Here is an 18,667-nt window from a genome sequence, read left to right as displayed (position 1 = left end):
AGCCAACTTTTATAACCCCAAAACAAGGAAAATTCCTGCTAAGAAAAGGTGCTAATCGATTGGTCAGTGCTCCAAAGGCAACAGGTGTCAGGTGATAGGCTACGGTCCTATATGGTGAATATCTTCCCTAATACGGGGTCCGCTTTTCTTTCGGCTAGCCCAAGTCATGAGATAAAGACTGCTATGGGGGTCGAGATAACTTCAGAATTTAGTTGCTATGAGGGTCGGGTTAAGTCTGGATTCTTGTCTTGTGACTTCAGTATAGGACTCCAAAGGAATAAGATTACAATGGGTATTTTACTAACCAGTTATCAAACATTCTCCCTAACAGAATCCTAACATCTCTTTGTGAACTTAACATTTTTTTCTCTTATGGTAAGGAATTACATGCACTTACATTTTTATCCTTAAGATAAAATGAAATACTTTCCTCTTACCCTCCCCCAAATGGTCCTTGAACAGAAATTCACCCAGCTGAATTTGCTCTAATATTTGCCACAGTTTTCCATGATCACAGATGAAGGGAATAGAGAACTCTCCTCTAATATTCTTGATCCTTCCCCTTTCTCTTCTCCAGTGGTACCCATACCCAACTTTGTACTTTAAAGTAAAAACAAATTCAAGTTCGTAAGTAATTTTAGACGTGTGTGAAAGAATCCCAGAGACCAAACACCACATAGCACTAGGAAAGTTTTTTGGGTTTTTGTGTGTGTGGTTTTTTTTTTTTTTTTTTTTTCCTTTTAAGCTGAATTTCCGACACCAAGTCTCCTGGGTTGATCAACAATTTTTTTTACCCAGTTTTTTAAAAATGTCTCTTTCCTCTAGCCTATTATAATTTATTCTGGGTTCCTACTCTTTCCCTAAAATGCTTCCCAGTTCTTATACTTTAGAACCTCCTAAAGTGCCCTTATTTCTTCCCAATACAGACTCCTTCCTGTCCTGCCACAAACTGACTTGGCTTAAAACATGTCACTTACATTTTACATACACTAATTTAAGGATGCATATTATAAATACTGTTATTATTTTACAGATAAGAAAGTAAGACTAGGAAAAGTAATCTGACATTTAATAAATGCCAGTACCTGAATCTGAATCCAGTTCTTCTGGCTTCAAGACCAAGTTACCATGTTAAAAGAACGCAGCCTGAATTTTAAAAAAATCAACTTCCCTGGCTCTAGGCTGCCTCATTACATCTAATACCCATGATTTTTAGGCAAATTCTAAATTGCGCCCTTGTCCTAAATGTCCCTCTGGCAAGTGCCAATAAGTCTACAATCAAAAACTCCGCGATTCAGTGAAAAAGTTCTGTGTTCACCCTTTATGATTTTTTGTAAAAAACAGACTTCAGTAATCTTTGTAGCCAGCAACTTTTTGGGCTGAAGAATTGATTACCTCGGTACTTAAACCAACACTGCTTCATACTTTCAAATACCCGTCGCTCTAATCGCCAATTCCATTCATTTCTTGACATTTGCAAATCATAAGTAGAGGCAATCCTGCATGACTCCCAACCCCGCGAAATACTCTAAATAAAATACTCTGAATATCTTTTGGCATACCTCAGAAAAGGAAAGGAAAGTCAAAGGGCTAATCCCTAATGCATGTGTCTGCTTAAGATATAGAGCAATGATGCAGAGCAATTTAACGAAGTAACGTGACTTGAGACTACGAAGAAAACAACTTTCACCTGACTTAACTCTCGCCAGCACTTTTGCCCACCGCTTGTTAATTACCCCTAGTCTTATCCGATGTCTGTATCAGTCAACTGAGAGCATTATTAAGACCCAACAAAGAGCACTGGGATTTTTAAGATAGTAATTATAGCAACAAGCCTCTAAAACGCTGAAAACCAGTATGGAGAAAACCATTAATTTATCGATAAGCGCTTACTACGTGCAAGGCTTTGGAGGGGACAAAGAACCGCCAAACGGTAAACTCTTTAAGCACTTGACGGTGCCTTATTCTCCATCCTCACCCCTCCAGTGCCTGGCAAAAGTGGAACTGAGCTGGACACGCTGATGCAACGGGATATGCCACAGCGAGGAACCCGTGGGATAAGCAGGCTCGCGATGTAACTTCGGGAAGTACTGTTTGAAAGGCTTTGCGCTGTTTCACTCAAACGGAACAGGCTGCCACTGTGTTCGAGTTTGCGTGGGGCCGAGGGAAACCAGCCGGGTCAGGCGGCCTCTCGCTGAGACAAACCGGGACACCTCCGAGGGAGGTCTGGGGCGAAGAAAAGGGGGCAGTTACTTGCCTCCCATTCCTGCAAGAATCGCTCGGCCTCGTCAGAACCAACGGTCTTATGTCTCTTAAACTCGTCCTTCACGTACTGGTCACCAAGGGCTTTGAGGTCTGGGGGCAGAACCCGGTGCAGCAGCAAAACACGCCGATACAAGGCCCGGACACGCGAGACATGCCGGGCAGGCATAACGCCGCGCGTGGACTGCACGCCGCGCCTGCGCAGAAAGACGACGCCCGCCAGCCCCTCCTTACAAGCCGGGTGTAAGTAACCTGAACACAAACGGAAGAGGGCGAGTGACCTTCATCCGGTTTGGTCCGTTCTAATATCAGGACCTTCCGGAAACAGGAGCAGGAGGGCGGGCGGGACATGGGCCGGTGCTTCTCTGAAAGGGGCGTGGCTTTCGTGGAGCGCCGGCGCTGCGACTGCTTAGGGGCTGCGTCCGAGGCGCAGGGGTCGTCCCCCAGGAGTAGGGCGTGGACCGCTTGTCATCCCTCAGTTACACCCCGTCATCTTTTCCATTCATCTTACCCCCTTCCCTCCTGATAAAGGCCTAAAAAAGCCTTGGTCAGAATCAGGCTCCTCCGGGAAGCCTTCCATGCTTGGCTCAAGCCACTTCAGATGTCTTACAGTGTTCTGCGAGAGGAATTGGAATGGGATTAATGTCTCCATCCACTAGCCCACCCATCCACGTACCTTGCACAGTGCTGTGCTCCCAATTTGTATCTTGAAGGCGTGGCTTCTTTCATGTAACTCAAGTGAGACCCGAGCCAGCAGGTTTCAATCTTTAGCTCAAATCAGGCTGGCTGTGAAAGAATCATTAGGAAACATTTTAAATGTGTTGTTTCCAAAACCACGATCCTGGAGGTTCTGATTAAATAGTCTGAGATGCAAACGTAGGAGCAGGACGTGCACAAATCTTAACCTTTTACAAAGGCAATACTGAGTGTGACCAGTCAAAGCTGGCAGCAATTTTGGCCTTGTTCTTTCTGTCCCATCACTCCTTTGGTCCTTCAACAAATCCTGATGGCTCCACCAACAAAATGTATGCAAATCTGATCATTTCTCACTACTCCCTCTATCACAACCGAATGTCTTCACCGAATGTTGCAGTCACTCTTTGTGTTTCTGCTTCTGCCAGGATCAACTTTGATCACGATCCACCTAAACTATAAATCAAATCATGTCATGTATTGTCAGCTCACGTCACTAACAGCCTCTGCTACTGGTGGTATCTGGCTGCCTTATAAACCCTTGCTGGTTCCCACCACTTTGACCACACCTTTTTACATAGCTTTTTATTAAATTATTTCTAGGTTTTAAAAAAAACCCATGTCACTCTTCTGCTCAACAAAATCTCCAGTGGCTTCTCCTCAGAGTAAAACCCAAAGTCTCTCCGCTTCTTAGCTCTCTAAATTTTCTCCTACTGCTCTCTTCCTAGTTGGCCAATGCCAGCCACACTGGTCTTCAAGCCCCCTAATTCATCTTTGAACAGGCCAGGCACACTCCCAACTGAGGACCTTGGTATTTGCTCTTCCATCTGCTTGGAATGTTCTGCCACAGGTATCTTCTTGCTAACACCTTTATTTCACTCAACTCATGACTTCAGGTCTCCTTCTGATGAGCCCCTCCCTGGCAACCATATTTGATGTTGCTAGCACATCAGGCTAAGAACTCCCTAAGGCCTCTCTCTGCTCTCTCTTTATAACACTTACATATTTTACTTGTTTGCTTACTGCCTGTGTCCCCTTGCCCCCACTAGGTTACAAATTCCAGGAAGGCAGGGATTTTGTGATTTTAAGTCTGTCAAGTGACTTACATGACCTGCTGGTGATGAGGGGGCAAGAGTGTGGAAAAATTTACATGATTCCCTCCCAGATCCCAGATTTTTCTTTATGCAAAGACTTTTTGAAAGACAAAAAGACACACATCCCTCTTCCAAGGGCATGGACTTATTATTTTCAGGGTCCACTGCAGTGCCTTACAAGTAGTAAGCACTCTTCTATTACCTGGAATGGACTTTTTCCTTTTGCTTAAATTTTGGGAAAATATGTTTAAAATAACACAGAACTTTTTTTTTAATGGATTTAATTTGGTTTTTTGACAAACCACATTCATGGCAAGGATTGAATGGCAGCGTGGTTATTTTACTTCAGGAAATTTTTTCTAACCATACTTCATCTCTTAATATCCCTGTAAATTAAAAATTAATTTCTTATTCCAGTTTACTTTTTTTCTGGTTTCCTTTGGGGTTAAAGTACATGTATAATAAATACTTCTTTCAGAGCCAAAGCTCTTATAAAAATGTGGGGAAATTTCTGCCAATAAATTAATAAAAAATAACAATAAAAGAATTAATTCAGCATACAGGGAGCAGGAAAGGTCCACAAAGCTTCAGGCAATGAATGCTCAAAAATGGCAAATGATGGGGAAGAGAGAAGCCAAGACATAATGGTGTGGTTAGGCCTTGAGGAGAGGAATCGAGAATAACAGTGAGAATAATGGTAGATGACCTTTATTTTTTTTACTGTGGGCTGGACAGTGAGTTATGTTTTAAACACAAATTTTCTGTTTCTTTGACCTTCCAGTTTAGGCTGACCAGTTTTCCTCTTGTGGTCAAAATAGGCATGAACTGAAAATAAGATCTGAGTTCTATTCCTGGCCACTAATCCAGATCAGTATACCTCATGCAGGCCTTTCCTTTATCCTTTCTCCATGTATTTTGTTTTCCTGTGTGTTATTCAGCAAGTCTCTCAACAACTCTGTGCCCGGATTTTCTCCTGTGTCAAAAAAGCTGGGTTAAGTAATTCTCAGTACCTTTCAACTCTGATCATGATTTCTCCTCAATTCCCTCCAAAATTTTTTGTAAAAGTAGAAGCAGATATGTACCCACTCTGAAATAACTGCTTTGAAAAGACTTTTGTTTAAGAAGAAAGGGGAAACTCCTCAAAACTTTAATTGAAGAGGTCTCCATGTTTTCCTTTACGGAGATACAATTGACAAAGGAAAAATCAGGAGGGGAAATTGCTTTTGGAAATGCATTTTACTTTAGTCATATTGAGGTTGCAGGGACATCTTATGTTAAATGATGCATTGAACAAGTTACCTAATAGTAACACTGTAATTTGCCACTGGTCTAAGTCAGTGGTTTTCAACTTTGGCTGTATATTACAATCACCTGGGAAACTGGTTTAAAAAAACTGATAATAAGGTCCCTCTCCAAACCACCTGAATCAGAATCTCTGTGAGTGGGGTAAGGCATCGCTATTGCTTAGAAGCCCCGACAAGTGATTCTAATGTGCAGCCAGGATTGAGAACCAATGGTCTAAATTTCCAACTTGGAGACACTTGGGTTCCAAGAATAGTACCCAAGATATTGACACTGTTAAAAACTGGTTACTAAATATCCAGTGCTTCAATACTAAAGTGTTCCTGCAACAATAGGGATAAAGATTTTGATAGCTAAAACTATTTCAACATAAAAGTAAAATGGGAGGAAGGGATAAATTGGCAGATTGTAATTGACATATACACACTACTATATATAAAATAGATAACTAAGAAGGATCTACTGTATAGCACAGGGAACTCTACTCAATACTCTGTGATGACCTATATGAGAAAGGTATCTGAAAAAGAGTGGATATATGTACATGTATAACTGATTCACTTTGCTGTACACCTGAAACGAACACAACATTCTAAACCAACTCTACTCCAATAAAAAATTTTAAAAAACTTAATCAAAAAGAGGGAAAAAAAGTAAAACATCTCTAGAAAAGAGAATGTAAGTGTGAAAAAGAAATGATATAACTCCGGGCTACACGCACACTTATCAGGAGGTGATTAATAACTTAAGGGCTATCTGAAGAGCTCACCCCAGTATCACCCCACTTCCCACATGCCACATCCACAACACCACCGTGTTTCCCTAAGGAAATGGTTTGAGCTTTCCAAGTAAGTAATGAACATTCAAAACAAGGCTTGCACACTTTATTTATGCAAAGGTGGCACTTTTAGTAAAGATCCACAAAATCTCTATGATCTGCACTCTCCTCCAACCCAAGCCTCCCACTGGAACTCTTGATAGTATTCCAACTCTTCTGAGAGTTAGCTTCATAATTTTCCCCTCATTCTTTCTCTCACTGGCATCTTCAAGTATTCTCTTTGTAAAATTAGTCCATTCAGCTTATAGACATTCACAAGAGTACTTCACATTAAAAAGTAACAAAATCCATCTATTCTGCCTCCCCCTCAAACTACCACCCTATCACCCTGCTTCCTTCATTGCAAACTTGAAAAAAAAATTTCTCCATTTCCATTCTCATTCCCCGCTAACCGTGTTTAATCTATTATGAGCCCCGCTACTGCTCTAAAATCACTTTCTTCAAAGTCACTAGTTACTTGTTTCTGTTCACACATCTTTCCATCTTTTGGCTTTCATAACGTTTGTACTGCCCAGGTGACCCACCTCCAGGGTCCCACTGTCTCTGCGTCCTTAGCTACTGCAGTTCTTCCCGCCTCCAAATGGGAATACATCCAAAGGCTCAGTCCAAACATCAACTATCCAGTGCCCTTGTCCTGGCCAGCTGTCCTCAGCAATTGGTGATGCTCTGCTGCCCCCACCTGGCCAACCCCATTCTAACCATTTTGGAGGCCCTTACCGGACCCTTACCTGTAAAAGTGCCAGGACATCTTAACCAATTCTCACAAACACCCCTGACTACTCTACAGTTTCAACCTTCCTTTCTAATCTCTGGATAAGTTCAAATTGGATGTCCTGTCATCCCTTCAGAGTCTGTGTCCCAAATTACACTCATCTTTTTCTCCACTCATCTTCTCTCTCCACCATCCTTAAATTCACCTAGACTCAAGACTTCGGAGGGATCTGTAAATCTTTCACCCTCTTCTTATATCTTGTTATTGGGAAAGCTTTGTCGAGACTTCTTTTGTAAATCAGTCACTTTTTTCCCATGTCATTGACCTCCCCGCCTAGACTCTGTATCCCTCATTTAAATGATTACAACAGTCTTCTAACTGGATTCACTTTCTTCAAAACCTTCAAAAGATTTTCCATTATCTTCAGGGTAAAGTATGTGCTCCCAGGATATAAAATTGAATTTAAAAAATCACATTGCAACCAAAGGCAAGACTTGCAGCTGAGCTATTATTAATCTACTTTTCCATTATATTATACATATAAAAGTACATTTTTCATTATAATGTGCAACTGTATATTATATAATTTTCTTGAAATTGAAGAAAAAAATTTTAAATGATAAATTCAGACAGATTTCAACTTCATAATGCCATTATACTTTTAACCTGAAGTAAGCAAAAGTAAGTAAATATATAAACAAATGCAAAAAGTAATTCTCTTACAAGAGAAGGCATTCCTCTCCCCGCCACCCCAAATTAGAATAAGTTCACAATATGTGTTCCTCATACTCACAAATTTAAGGTGACTAAACTATATTCATATGCAGTTAGGTTCCAGGTTTAACCATTTCTTAATTATGTGATCTTGGACTAATTGTTTAAGCTCTCTGGGTCTCAAGTTTCCTTCTTTGTTTTTATATAATGTTTTGTTGGGCTTTATTTTAATTAATTAATTTATTTATTGGCTTTATTGGGTCTTCACTGCTGTGCACAGGCTTTCTCTAGTTGCGGGGAGCAGGGGCTACTCTTTGGTGTGGTGCACAGGCTTCTCAGTGCAGTGGCTTCTCTTGTTACAGAGCACGGGCTCTAGGCATGTGGGCTTCAGTAGTTGTGGCACACGGGCTCAACAGCTGTGGCACATGGGCTTACTTGCCCCACGGCATGTGGGATCTTCCTGGAGCAGAGATCGAACCCATGTCCTCTGCATTGACAGGCGGATTCTTAACCACTGCGCCACCTAGGAAGTCCCAAGTTTCCTTCTTTTAAAGTGAGAATAATATTATGTACCTAAAAAGCTTCATGTGTGTTTTCATGATTTGATATGTAAAAGGGATTTAGACTAGCATGTCTGCAGCACATAGAAAGTGTACACAGTGTTAACAAAGATGATGATGATGGAAAATGATAACCAGTAGCAACTGTGAATCTTAGTCTTAGAAGTAAGGTTTTCTAAACTTTTTTCTGCTTCAGAATATAACAATCTTCGGTCTCCCGGCTGTGCGCAGAGCGGGAGGCCTTTCCTCAGAGAAGCGCTTCCTCCCCGAGGGGTTGGAGCTGCGGCAGACGCAGGCCTGGGCCGCCCCTTCTCTGCCACCTCCTTCTCTTCCTCAGGGCTCCCCGGTCTGCTTGCCCTCCGATGTTGCCCAGGGCAAGCAACCTCTGAAGTCTGGACTACTCCATCAGAAGTCAAGTAGGAGGCTCTGGGGAGGGAGCACTGAATCCAGGATGCTAGACTAATAGGGAGTCCTCAGACACAGGGAAGATTAACTGCAGAGAACTCTCACGGAGCCCTGTAACAGAGTCTAAGACCCAGCTTCATCTGACTGTCTGCAACTGCCAATGCTGGACACCTCACACCAAACTACAAACAAGACAGGAACACAAACCCACCCATCAGCACACAGACTACCTAAAGCCATATTAACCTCACAGATACCCTAAAACACACCACCTGACAGGGCCCTGCTCATCAGAGAGAAAAGACACAGAGCCACACACCGGAAAGCAGACACCAGACCCCCCCCACTAGGAAGCCTACTCAAGACACTGGACAAACCCCACCACGGGGGAAGAGGACAGAAACAAGAGGAATTACTACTAGGCAGCATAGGGAAAGGAGACAGAAAATCCTACAAATTAAGCAAAATGAAAAAACAAAGAAACACCATGCAGGCAAAGGAGCAGGAAAAAAACCCACAAGACCAAATAAATGAAGAGGAAATACGAAAATTGCCTGAAAAAGAATTCAGAGTAATGATAGTAAAGATGATCCAAAATCTCGATCAGAAAATACAAGAAACAGTTAATGACTCAGAAGAACTAAAGAGCAAACAAACAGTAATGGACAACAAAATAACAAATTAAAAATACTCTAGATGGTATAAATAGCAGAATAACGGAAGCATAAGAACAAATAAGTGAGTTGGAAGATAGAATGGGGGAGATGACTGCCACAGAGTAGGAAAGAGAAAAAAGAATAAAAAGAATGGAAGACAGTCTCAGAGATCTTGGTGACAACACTTAGCACACCAACATTCGAATCATAGGCATCCCAGAAGAAGAAGAAAAAAAGAAAGGGTCTGAGAAAATATTTGAAGAGGTTATAGTGCAAAACTTCCCCAACATGGGAAAGGAAATAATTAATCAAGTCCAAGAAGCACAGAGAGTCCCATACAGAATAAACCCAAGGAGAAATACACTGAGGCACATATTAATCAAACTAATGACAATTAAACACAAAGAAAAAATATTAAAAGCAGCAAGGGAAAAGCAACAAATAACATATAAGGGAAAATCCATAAGGATGACACCCAATCTTTCTGCAGTAACTATGCAGGCCAGAAGGGAATGGCAGGATATACTGAAAGTCCAGAAAGAGAAAAACCTACAGCCAAGAATACTCTACCCAGCAAGAATCTCATTCAGATTCGACGGAGAAATCAAAAGCTTTACAGACAAGCAAAAGTTGAGAGAATTCAGCATCAACAAACCAGCCTTACAACAAGTGCTAAAGGAACTTTTCTAAGTAGGAAACACAAGAGAAGGAAAAGACCTACAAAAACAAACTCAAAACAATTAAGAAAATAGTAATAGGAACATACATGTCAATAATCACCTTAAATGTAAATAGATTAAATACTCCAACCAAAAGACACAGACTGGCTGAATGGATACAAAAACAAGACCCTTCTATGTGCTGCCTACAAGAAGCCCACTTCAGACCAAGGGACACATATAGACTGAAAGTAAAGGGATAGAAAAAGATATTCCATGCAAATGGAAGTCAAAAGAAAGCTAGGGTAGCAATACTCATATCAGACAAATTAGACTTTAAAGTAAAGACTATTACAAGAGACAAGGAAGGATATTACATAGTGATCAAGGGATCCACCCAAGAAGAACATATAACAATTGTAAATATCTATGCACCCAACATAGGAGCACCTCAACACATAAGGCAAATGCTAACAGCCATAAAAGGGGAAACTGACTGGAACACAATAATAGTAGGAGACTTTAACACCCCACTTACATCAATGGACAGATCATCCAAACAGAAAATAAATAAGGACACACAAGCTTTAAATGACACATTAGACCATCTCAACTTTATTGATATTTATAGGACATTCCATCCAAAAATGACAGAATACATTTTCTTCTCAAGTGCACATGGAACATATTCCAGGATAGATCACATCTTGGGTCACAAATCAAGCCTTGGTAAATTCAAGAAAACTGAAATCACATCAAGCATCTTCTCTGACTACAATGCCATGAGACTAGATATCAATTACAGGAAAAAAAACGTAAAAATTACAAACACATGGAGACTAAACAATATGCTATTAAACAACCAAGAAATCACTAAAGAAATCAAAGAGGAAATCAAAAATAATATCTAGAAACAAATGACAATGAAAACACAGCAACCCAAAACCTACAGGATGCAGAAAAGCAGTTCTAAGAGGGAAGTTATAGCAATACAGTCCCACCTCAAGAAACAAGAGAAGTATCAAATAAACAACCTAACCTAACATCTAAAACAATTAGAGAAAGAAGAACAAAAAAACCCTAAAGTGAGCAGAAGGAAAGAAATCATAAAGATCAGATCAGAAATAAATGAAAAAGAAAGGAAGGAAACAATAGCAAAGATCAATGAAACAAAAAGTTGGTTCTTTGAGGAGATAAACAAAATTGATAAACCATTAGCCAGACTCATCAGAAAAAAAAGGGGAACACGCAAATCAACAGAATTAGAAATGAAAAAGGAGAAGTAACAACTGACACCGCGGAAATACAAAAGATCATGAGAGACCACTACAAGCAACTATATGCCAATAAATTGGATAACCTGGAAGAAATGGATAAATTCTTAGAAGAGTACAATCTTCCAAGACTGAATCAGGAAGAAATAGAAAACATGAACAGACCAATCACAAGTACGGAAATTGAGACTGTGATTAAAAATCTCCCAACAAACAAAAGCCCAGGGCCAGATGGCTTCACAGGCAAATTTGATAAAACATTTAGAGAAGAGTTAACACCTATCCTTCTTAAACTCTTCCAAAATATAGCAGAAGGAGGAACACTCCCAAACTCATTCTACGAGGCCACCATCACCCTGATACCAAAACCAGGCAAAGATGGCACAAAAAAAGAAAATTACAGACCAATATCACTGATGAATATAGATGCAAAAATCCTCAACAAAATACTAGCAAACAGAATCCAACAGCACATTAAAAAGATCATACACCATGATCAAGTGGGGTTTATCCCTGGAATGCAAGGATTCTTCAATATATGCAAATCCATCAATGTGATACATCATATCAACAAATTGAAGGATAATAACCATATGATAATCTCAATAGATGTAGAAAAAGCTTTTGACAAAATTCAACATCCATTTATGAAAAAAGCTCTCCAGAAAATGGGCATAGAAGGAAATTACCTCAACATAATAAAAGCCATATATGAGAAACCAAAAGCCAACATCGTTCTAAATGGTGAAAAACTGAAAGAATTCCCTCTAAGAACAGGAACAAGACAAGAGTGCCCACTCTCACCATTATTATTCAACATAGTTTTGGAAGTTTTAGCCACAGCAATCAGAGAAGAAAATGAAATAAAAGAATCCAAATTGGAAAAGAAGTAAAATTGTCACTCTTTGCAGATGACATGATATTATACATAGAAAACCCCAAAGATTCTACCAGAAAATTGCTAGCACTAATTGATGAATTTAGTAAAGTAGCGGGATACAAAATTAATGCACAGAAATCTCCTGCATTCCTATACACTAACAACAAAAAAGCAGAAAGAGAAATTAAGGAAACTCTCCCATTTACCATTGCAACAAAAAGACTAAAATACCTAGCAATAAACCTGCCTAAGGAAGCAAAAGACATGTATGCAGAAAACTGTAAGACACTGATGAAAGAAATCAAAGACGATACAAACAGATGGAGAGACATACCATGTTCTTGGATTGGAAGAATCAGCATTGTGAAAATGAATATACTACCCAAAGCAATTGACAGATTCAATGCAATCCCTATCAAATTACCAACGGCATTTTTCACACAACTAGAACAAGCAATATTATGATTTGTATGGAAATGCAAAAGACCCTGAATAGCCAAAGCAATCTTGAGAAGGAAAAATGGTGTTGGTGGAATTAAGCTCCCTGATTTCAAACTATACTACAAGGCCACAGTGATCAAGACTGTATGGTACTGGCACAAAAATAGAAAGGAAAATCAGTGGAACAGAATAGACAACCCAAGGTAAACCCAAGCACATATGGGCACCTTATCTTTGACAAAGGAGGCAAGAATATACAATGGAAAAAAGATAGCCTCTTCAATAAGTGGTGCTGGGAAAATTGGACAGCTACATGTAAAAGAATGAAATTAGAACACTTCCTAACACCATACACAAAAATAAACTCAAAATGGATTAAAGACCTACATGTAAGGCCAGACAGTATCAGAGTCGTAGAGGAAAGCATAGGCAGAACACTCTGTGACATATATCAAAGCAAGATCCTTTTGGACCCACCTCCTAGAATCATGGAAATAAAATCAAGAATAAACAAATGGGACCCAATGAGACTTAAAAGCTTTTGCACAGCGGAAGAAACCATAAACAAGACAAGAAGACAACTCCCAGAATGGGAGAAAATACTTGCCAATGAAGCAACAGACAAAGGATTAATCTCCATTAATCTCCAGCTCATGCAGCTTAATACCAAAAAATCAAATAACCCAATCCACAAATGGGCGGAAGACCTAAATAGACATTTCTCCAAAGAAGACATACAGATAGCCAACAAACACATGAAAAGATGTTCAACATCACTAATCATCAGAGAAATGCAAGTCAAAGCCACAATGAGGTATCACCTCACACCAGTCAGAATGGCCATCATCAAAATATCTAGAAACAATAAATGTGGAGAGGGTGTGGAGAAAAGGGAAGTCTCCTGCACTGTTGGTGGGAATGTAAGTTGGTACAGCCACTATGGAAAACAGTTTGGAGGTTCCTTAAAAAACTACAAATAGAACTACCATATGATCCAGTAATCCCACTCCTGGGCATATACCCAGAGAAAACCAGAATCCAAAAAGAAACATGTACCATAATGTTCATTGCAGCACTATTGACAATAGCCAGGACATGGAAGCAACCTAAATGCCCATCAACAGATGAAAGGATAAAGAAGATGTGGCACACATATACAATGGAATATTACTCAGCCATAAAAGGGAATGAAATGGAACTATATCTAATGAGGTGGATGGACCTAGAGTCTGTCATACAGAGTGAAGTAACCCAAAAAGAGAAAAACAAATACTGTATGCTAACTCATATATACGGAATTAAAAAAAAATGGTACTGATGAACCCAGTGACAGGGCAAGAATAAGAATGCAGATGCACAGAATGTACTGGAGGACATGGGGTTGGGGGGGTGTGGGGGGCGAAGGGGAAGCTGGGATGAAGTGAGAGAGTAGCATAGACATATTTACACTACCAACCTGAAATAGATAGCTATTGGGAAGTTGGTGTATAACAAAGGGAGATCCACTCGATGATGGGTGATGCCTTAGAGGGCCAGGGTAGGGAGGGTAGGAGGGAGTTGTGGGAGGGAGGGGATATGGGGATATATGTGTAAATACAGCTGATTCACTTTGGTGTACCTCAAAAGCTGGTGCAAGAGTGTAAAGCAATTATATTCCAATAAAGTGCTAAATAAATACATAAATAAATACATAAATAAATAAATACATAAAATAAAAATTAAAAAAAAAAGTAGCCAGAATAAACAAGAGGATTTTTACAGACTATAGAAATCCAAACTGAATATCCTGGAAAAACTTTGATGTCTTATAAAGTTTATTTGTTTAAGTACCAGAAATTAATTTTCTTAATAAACATGCAGTAAAATTGAAAAAGAAAAGAATATAGCAATTTTAGAGGTATGAAACTAAAATGAACTGAAATGATACAATGCAATTACACTGTGACACCTAAAATTTTAAACCAGAGTTTGTGCCTGAGCTCCTACTATACACAAGCATGACAGCTTTCCTTTGAGCAACAAGAACAGTTGTTCTTGAGGTGAGACTCTCCTGTAAATCTGGACAGTGTTTATTGATGCACGATAAATCCTGCAGTATCTGATAGACCCTCAGTATCAACGATGGCAACAGAACTGTTCCGTCTTGGGCCTGTGTTGTGAAATCACTTGAATTGCTATTATTCATGATGGCTGAAACTGACAAATTAAGTGAAAATTAGTGTTTAGTCTCTGTCTACGATTCTATAGCCATGAGGATTAGGAAGGAGGATCATTTATCTACAGAATAAAGAGTGGGGGCTGAATAATTCTGGAAACTACATAATTCTGAACCGATAACCTCTTAAAAATTAATTTCAATATTGCATTAAGAGTATTTAGACAAAGAAGTATTTGTTCTTCCTTTATAGAACAAGACTTTGGCAATGAATGGTTACAGTATTTCTTTAAAAATATAACATTAAATATCATATAGATCTTAGAATTCAGTTCAAGTTTTAGAACAAATCATAAGTTTATTTTAATTACTTGTTTAATTGAGCCCCAAATGGCCTTTCAGATAGCACAATAATGTTCTTAAGCAGATGAGATTATTTTTAAAAGGACATATGTTGGAATTATAGCCTTTCTCAAGAATGTGACAACACATGCAGCCCAGAATGAAATATCCATTTCAGTTAGATCAAACAGGGTCTATATTAACAAAAATTTTAAAAAGAAGAACATAACTCTAGTCTTCCTTTATAGATATATGATGGGATTATAGCCTTTTTCAAGAGCTGTGGAAGAATAAATATTCTATAGAGAATCTACTTTCCTATATATAGGTGTATATATACATACTATATATATAACGTGGATATTTTGGCTGACTTGTAAACATTTAAAATTTCTCCAAATTGAAGACCTACTTAAAATATTTTCATTGCTCTCAAAAAGAAGTGACATGAGAAGCAAAGAGAAAGAAGAAATACTCTTTTTTAAAATAAAAACATCATCTGAAAGGATAATGTAAGTCATCAAGAGCAGAGAAAAGCAAAAATAAGGCTTGAGTATGATAACCTTGAGTTAAAGAGCCAAGGCAGAAGAGAAAGGGCGATACAAAGGGAAAATGAATCAGTCCAGCCTCAGACGTATTGCCTTCAGGGGTGGGGCTTGCCCAGCCTCAGTGGATAACCTTGGTATGGGGTATGGGGTATGAGGTATGGGGGAGATTAAGTCTTAAGTACGTAAAGCTCAAAGTATTCATGAAGGCCTACAGTTACCTAATCAAATTGCTTTTATGGCTTTGGATCAGCGTTACATTACCCCACAGGGAATTTGAACACAACATAAACATGTATTTAAATGAACTTAGAAGAAAGCTTGTTGTCCTGTCTCTCGTTTTAATTAGATATATCTTATATAAGAAACATATCAATGCAGACTCTGTGGTTTCCCTGGCAAGGCTACAGCCCTAAGTAAATCCACTATAGCATTATTTTGTTTGCTTTTTTTCCCTTAATTAAGTTTTTAAAGTTTCCTTAGCTCTCTGTGTGGCTGCTTCAGCTTAGGCAGCCGGGTTTGTGGTGAAGGGTTGGGAGAGCACATACCAGCCACCTCATACCCCTCCCAGGCGCCTACTCCTACCTCCTGTGCAGCTAGATAGGAAAGCAGGAGCAAAAGGAGGGCAAAACATCCCACCTGCATAGTAAATGCCCTTCATGGAGACCCCCTTATATCATACCTAAGAAAAGCCCATTATTTTCCTAGCATATTGACAGAATGAGGATACTCAAAACCCTTAACATCAAGTACGTGGACAGCCTTCCCAGGCTTACGGAAAACAAGGATACTGTCCAATTTTATAGTGCCAATGCATTAAAATATTTTGCTGGCCCCTGTGCTATCTTCACCATAGATCTCTGGCCTGGAGGCTCCCTCTACAAGCCAGTTTCAGAGGCTGTAATCATGTCTTAGCAAAATAACCAACAAGGGGACAATCAACACACACAGGCCTTCTAACTTGTTTTGTTCAAGCCTTAGCAAGGAAGGCAAGGTCTGACTAATGGTCACATGCTGAACAGCTGCCTAATTAAAGCTGAATAGCTTCAAAACGTGAATTTTTGCCTGCTTTTTTTTTTTTTTTGGTCTCAGATTTTGTTTTTAGTTTAATATTAATTAGACTTTAAATGAATGCTGCTAAAATCAAGAGCAAAAAGGAGCACATGTATAATATGAAGTGTGTGTGTGTGTTGATACAGCAGGCTCCAAATGTGTGATTAAGCTAATGATGACTCACATAAAATATAGGTATATATTTGTGTATCCTTTTTTATGTCTTAAGACTACAGTAGAGAAGAAGACAATAAATCCACATAGTATTCTTTAATTTATGCTTCTGTTCTTCAGATTATATACTTGGTTTAAATAAATTAGAATTTGTATATGAACAAAGATATACACAGGAAAAAGACTGGAAGAAATGTACCTACATGTTAAAAGTGATTACCCTTGAAAAGTGAAATTAGAGGTGATTCTTTTTATTTTGTATGTTTCTTCTCCCCTCACCCCTCCCCCAAATTCTGCACTGTTTAAAACAAAAGCAAACAAACAAACAAGACTATACTACATGCAGAAACATAATTAATGATTCTTCTTATTGATACTTGTTCCACAACTATTTTACATGGATTACTTAATTCAGTCATTCAACACAATTTATTAAGAATCTCCTATGTCCCAGGCACTGTGCTTGGCATTTGAATGCACTAATATACATACATTACATGTTTTTATCAAACAAATATTAACCAAATGCTCTTCATTGACCTATGGAAGGGTGCTAGAAATGCAGGCTCCAAGTTACACCTGATCCTCTACTAAATTTCTCCTTATTCTCCACCTTTTCTTAATGTCACTGAGAGTAGACTTATGCTGACTAAGCAAGCTTTTTTTTTTTTATCACTTTGATCTTTAGTGAAAGTAATGTCACTTGATGTTACCAGTGTAACTGCCTTTAGCCATGAAAACACAAATGTACCGGGCTCACGTCTGTCTTCTTGTGGCTCTGTGCCAAGAGCCAGTAATGGTACAGCAGCCCCCACACTCCTTAGAGCTAGGGACAGGCTTGGGGAGCCATCCGTGAACCCCTGCTCCTCTCCCTTTCTGAAGACATTTATATTTAGGAAGCCCCAAAGAAAGCTCTGTGAAACCAGGCTCATCAAACAGAATAAACAAAATCTGATTAAACACTCAAAGACCAAAGTCTGGAAAAGATGCTTAGCTAGTTAAATATAGATCTTCAAAATGGAACTTTTGTGTATGCCCCAGGTTCCAGAAGAAACCACTGTGATTAACAACTTCCAGCTAACATTTAAATTCTAATGTAGCTAAGTGGTGTGCCTTCACTGTCTAGGTGTAGTATGTTATTTAAAAACATCTGTTGCCAAGCCCACCCTGCTGCTTTCCACAACAGACAGCATATTAAATAGATTTCTTGACTGGGCATTCACAGTCCTTCATACACTGACCCCAGCCCTTGTTCCTCAAACTCTGTCTGCACAACCTTTCACTCTAGTTAACTGGTATAGCTAGCTAGTCCTAGAACTGCCTCTCACTTTCCCTTTTTTGTCTCTTAACCTCAAAAGCCTTCCTTTCTTTTCTCCATTTTATCCATTCTCCAGGTGACATTTACTTCTTCAGGAAACTCCTTAAAAGGACTTCAACCTCCAGAAATGCCATCTATCCTTGGACTCCATCGTGCTTCTCTCTTTAGAACTCATTAGGCCATGAGTGGGACTAAGGGGGTAGATGGCTGGGATTGGGTAGGGCTGTCAGTCCCCAGTCTACACACTTTTAGAGCATCTTCTCTCTCCAGCTCCTTACCACTCAGTCCTGTTGTCTTGGCTTTGCTTGTCTTTGGCCTGCATAAGACAGCCTATCTAATAGAGAGCTTCCAGGGATCTTTGGTGGGCCATGGGGTCCTTTTGTGTTAATAAAGCACATGACAAGTAACCAAAGAAATGTTAACTCATCATTTTATAACCTCGTGGCTCTTTAACTTTTCAAGACTGAGTCTACCCAAGTAGACATTGAGCTCTTTGGAGACAAGTATTACCTCATACTCCTTTATCTCTCAGGTTCTCAAGGCAATGCTCTGCATATTTTGGTGCTCAACAGATTAGTGATTCTTGATGT

General features: G+C 39.3%; 1 protein-coding gene across 1 annotated transcript in view; it reads right to left on the bottom strand.

The window, feature by feature from the left end:
• SDHAF3 (succinate dehydrogenase complex assembly factor 3) overlaps positions 1 to 2,474 on the bottom strand; it is an 80,279-nt gene extending 77,805 nt beyond the window's left edge. Inside the window, exon 1 of the mRNA XM_057732207.1 lies at positions 2,258 to 2,474. Coding sequence (XP_057588190.1) covers positions 2,258 to 2,431 — 174 coding nt within the window. The 5' untranslated portion in view covers positions 2,432 to 2,474. The remainder of the gene's footprint in view (positions 1 to 2,257) is intronic.
• Positions 2,475 to 18,667: the final 16,193 nt, after the last annotated feature.

This window comes from Hippopotamus amphibius, chromosome 4 (genome assembly GCF_030028045.1).
Source record: "Hippopotamus amphibius kiboko isolate mHipAmp2 chromosome 4, mHipAmp2.hap2, whole genome shotgun sequence".
In the NCBI taxonomy this organism is placed as follows: Eukaryota; Metazoa; Chordata; class Mammalia; order Artiodactyla; family Hippopotamidae; genus Hippopotamus; species Hippopotamus amphibius.
This window is presented reverse-complemented; position numbering and strand designations above follow the sequence as displayed.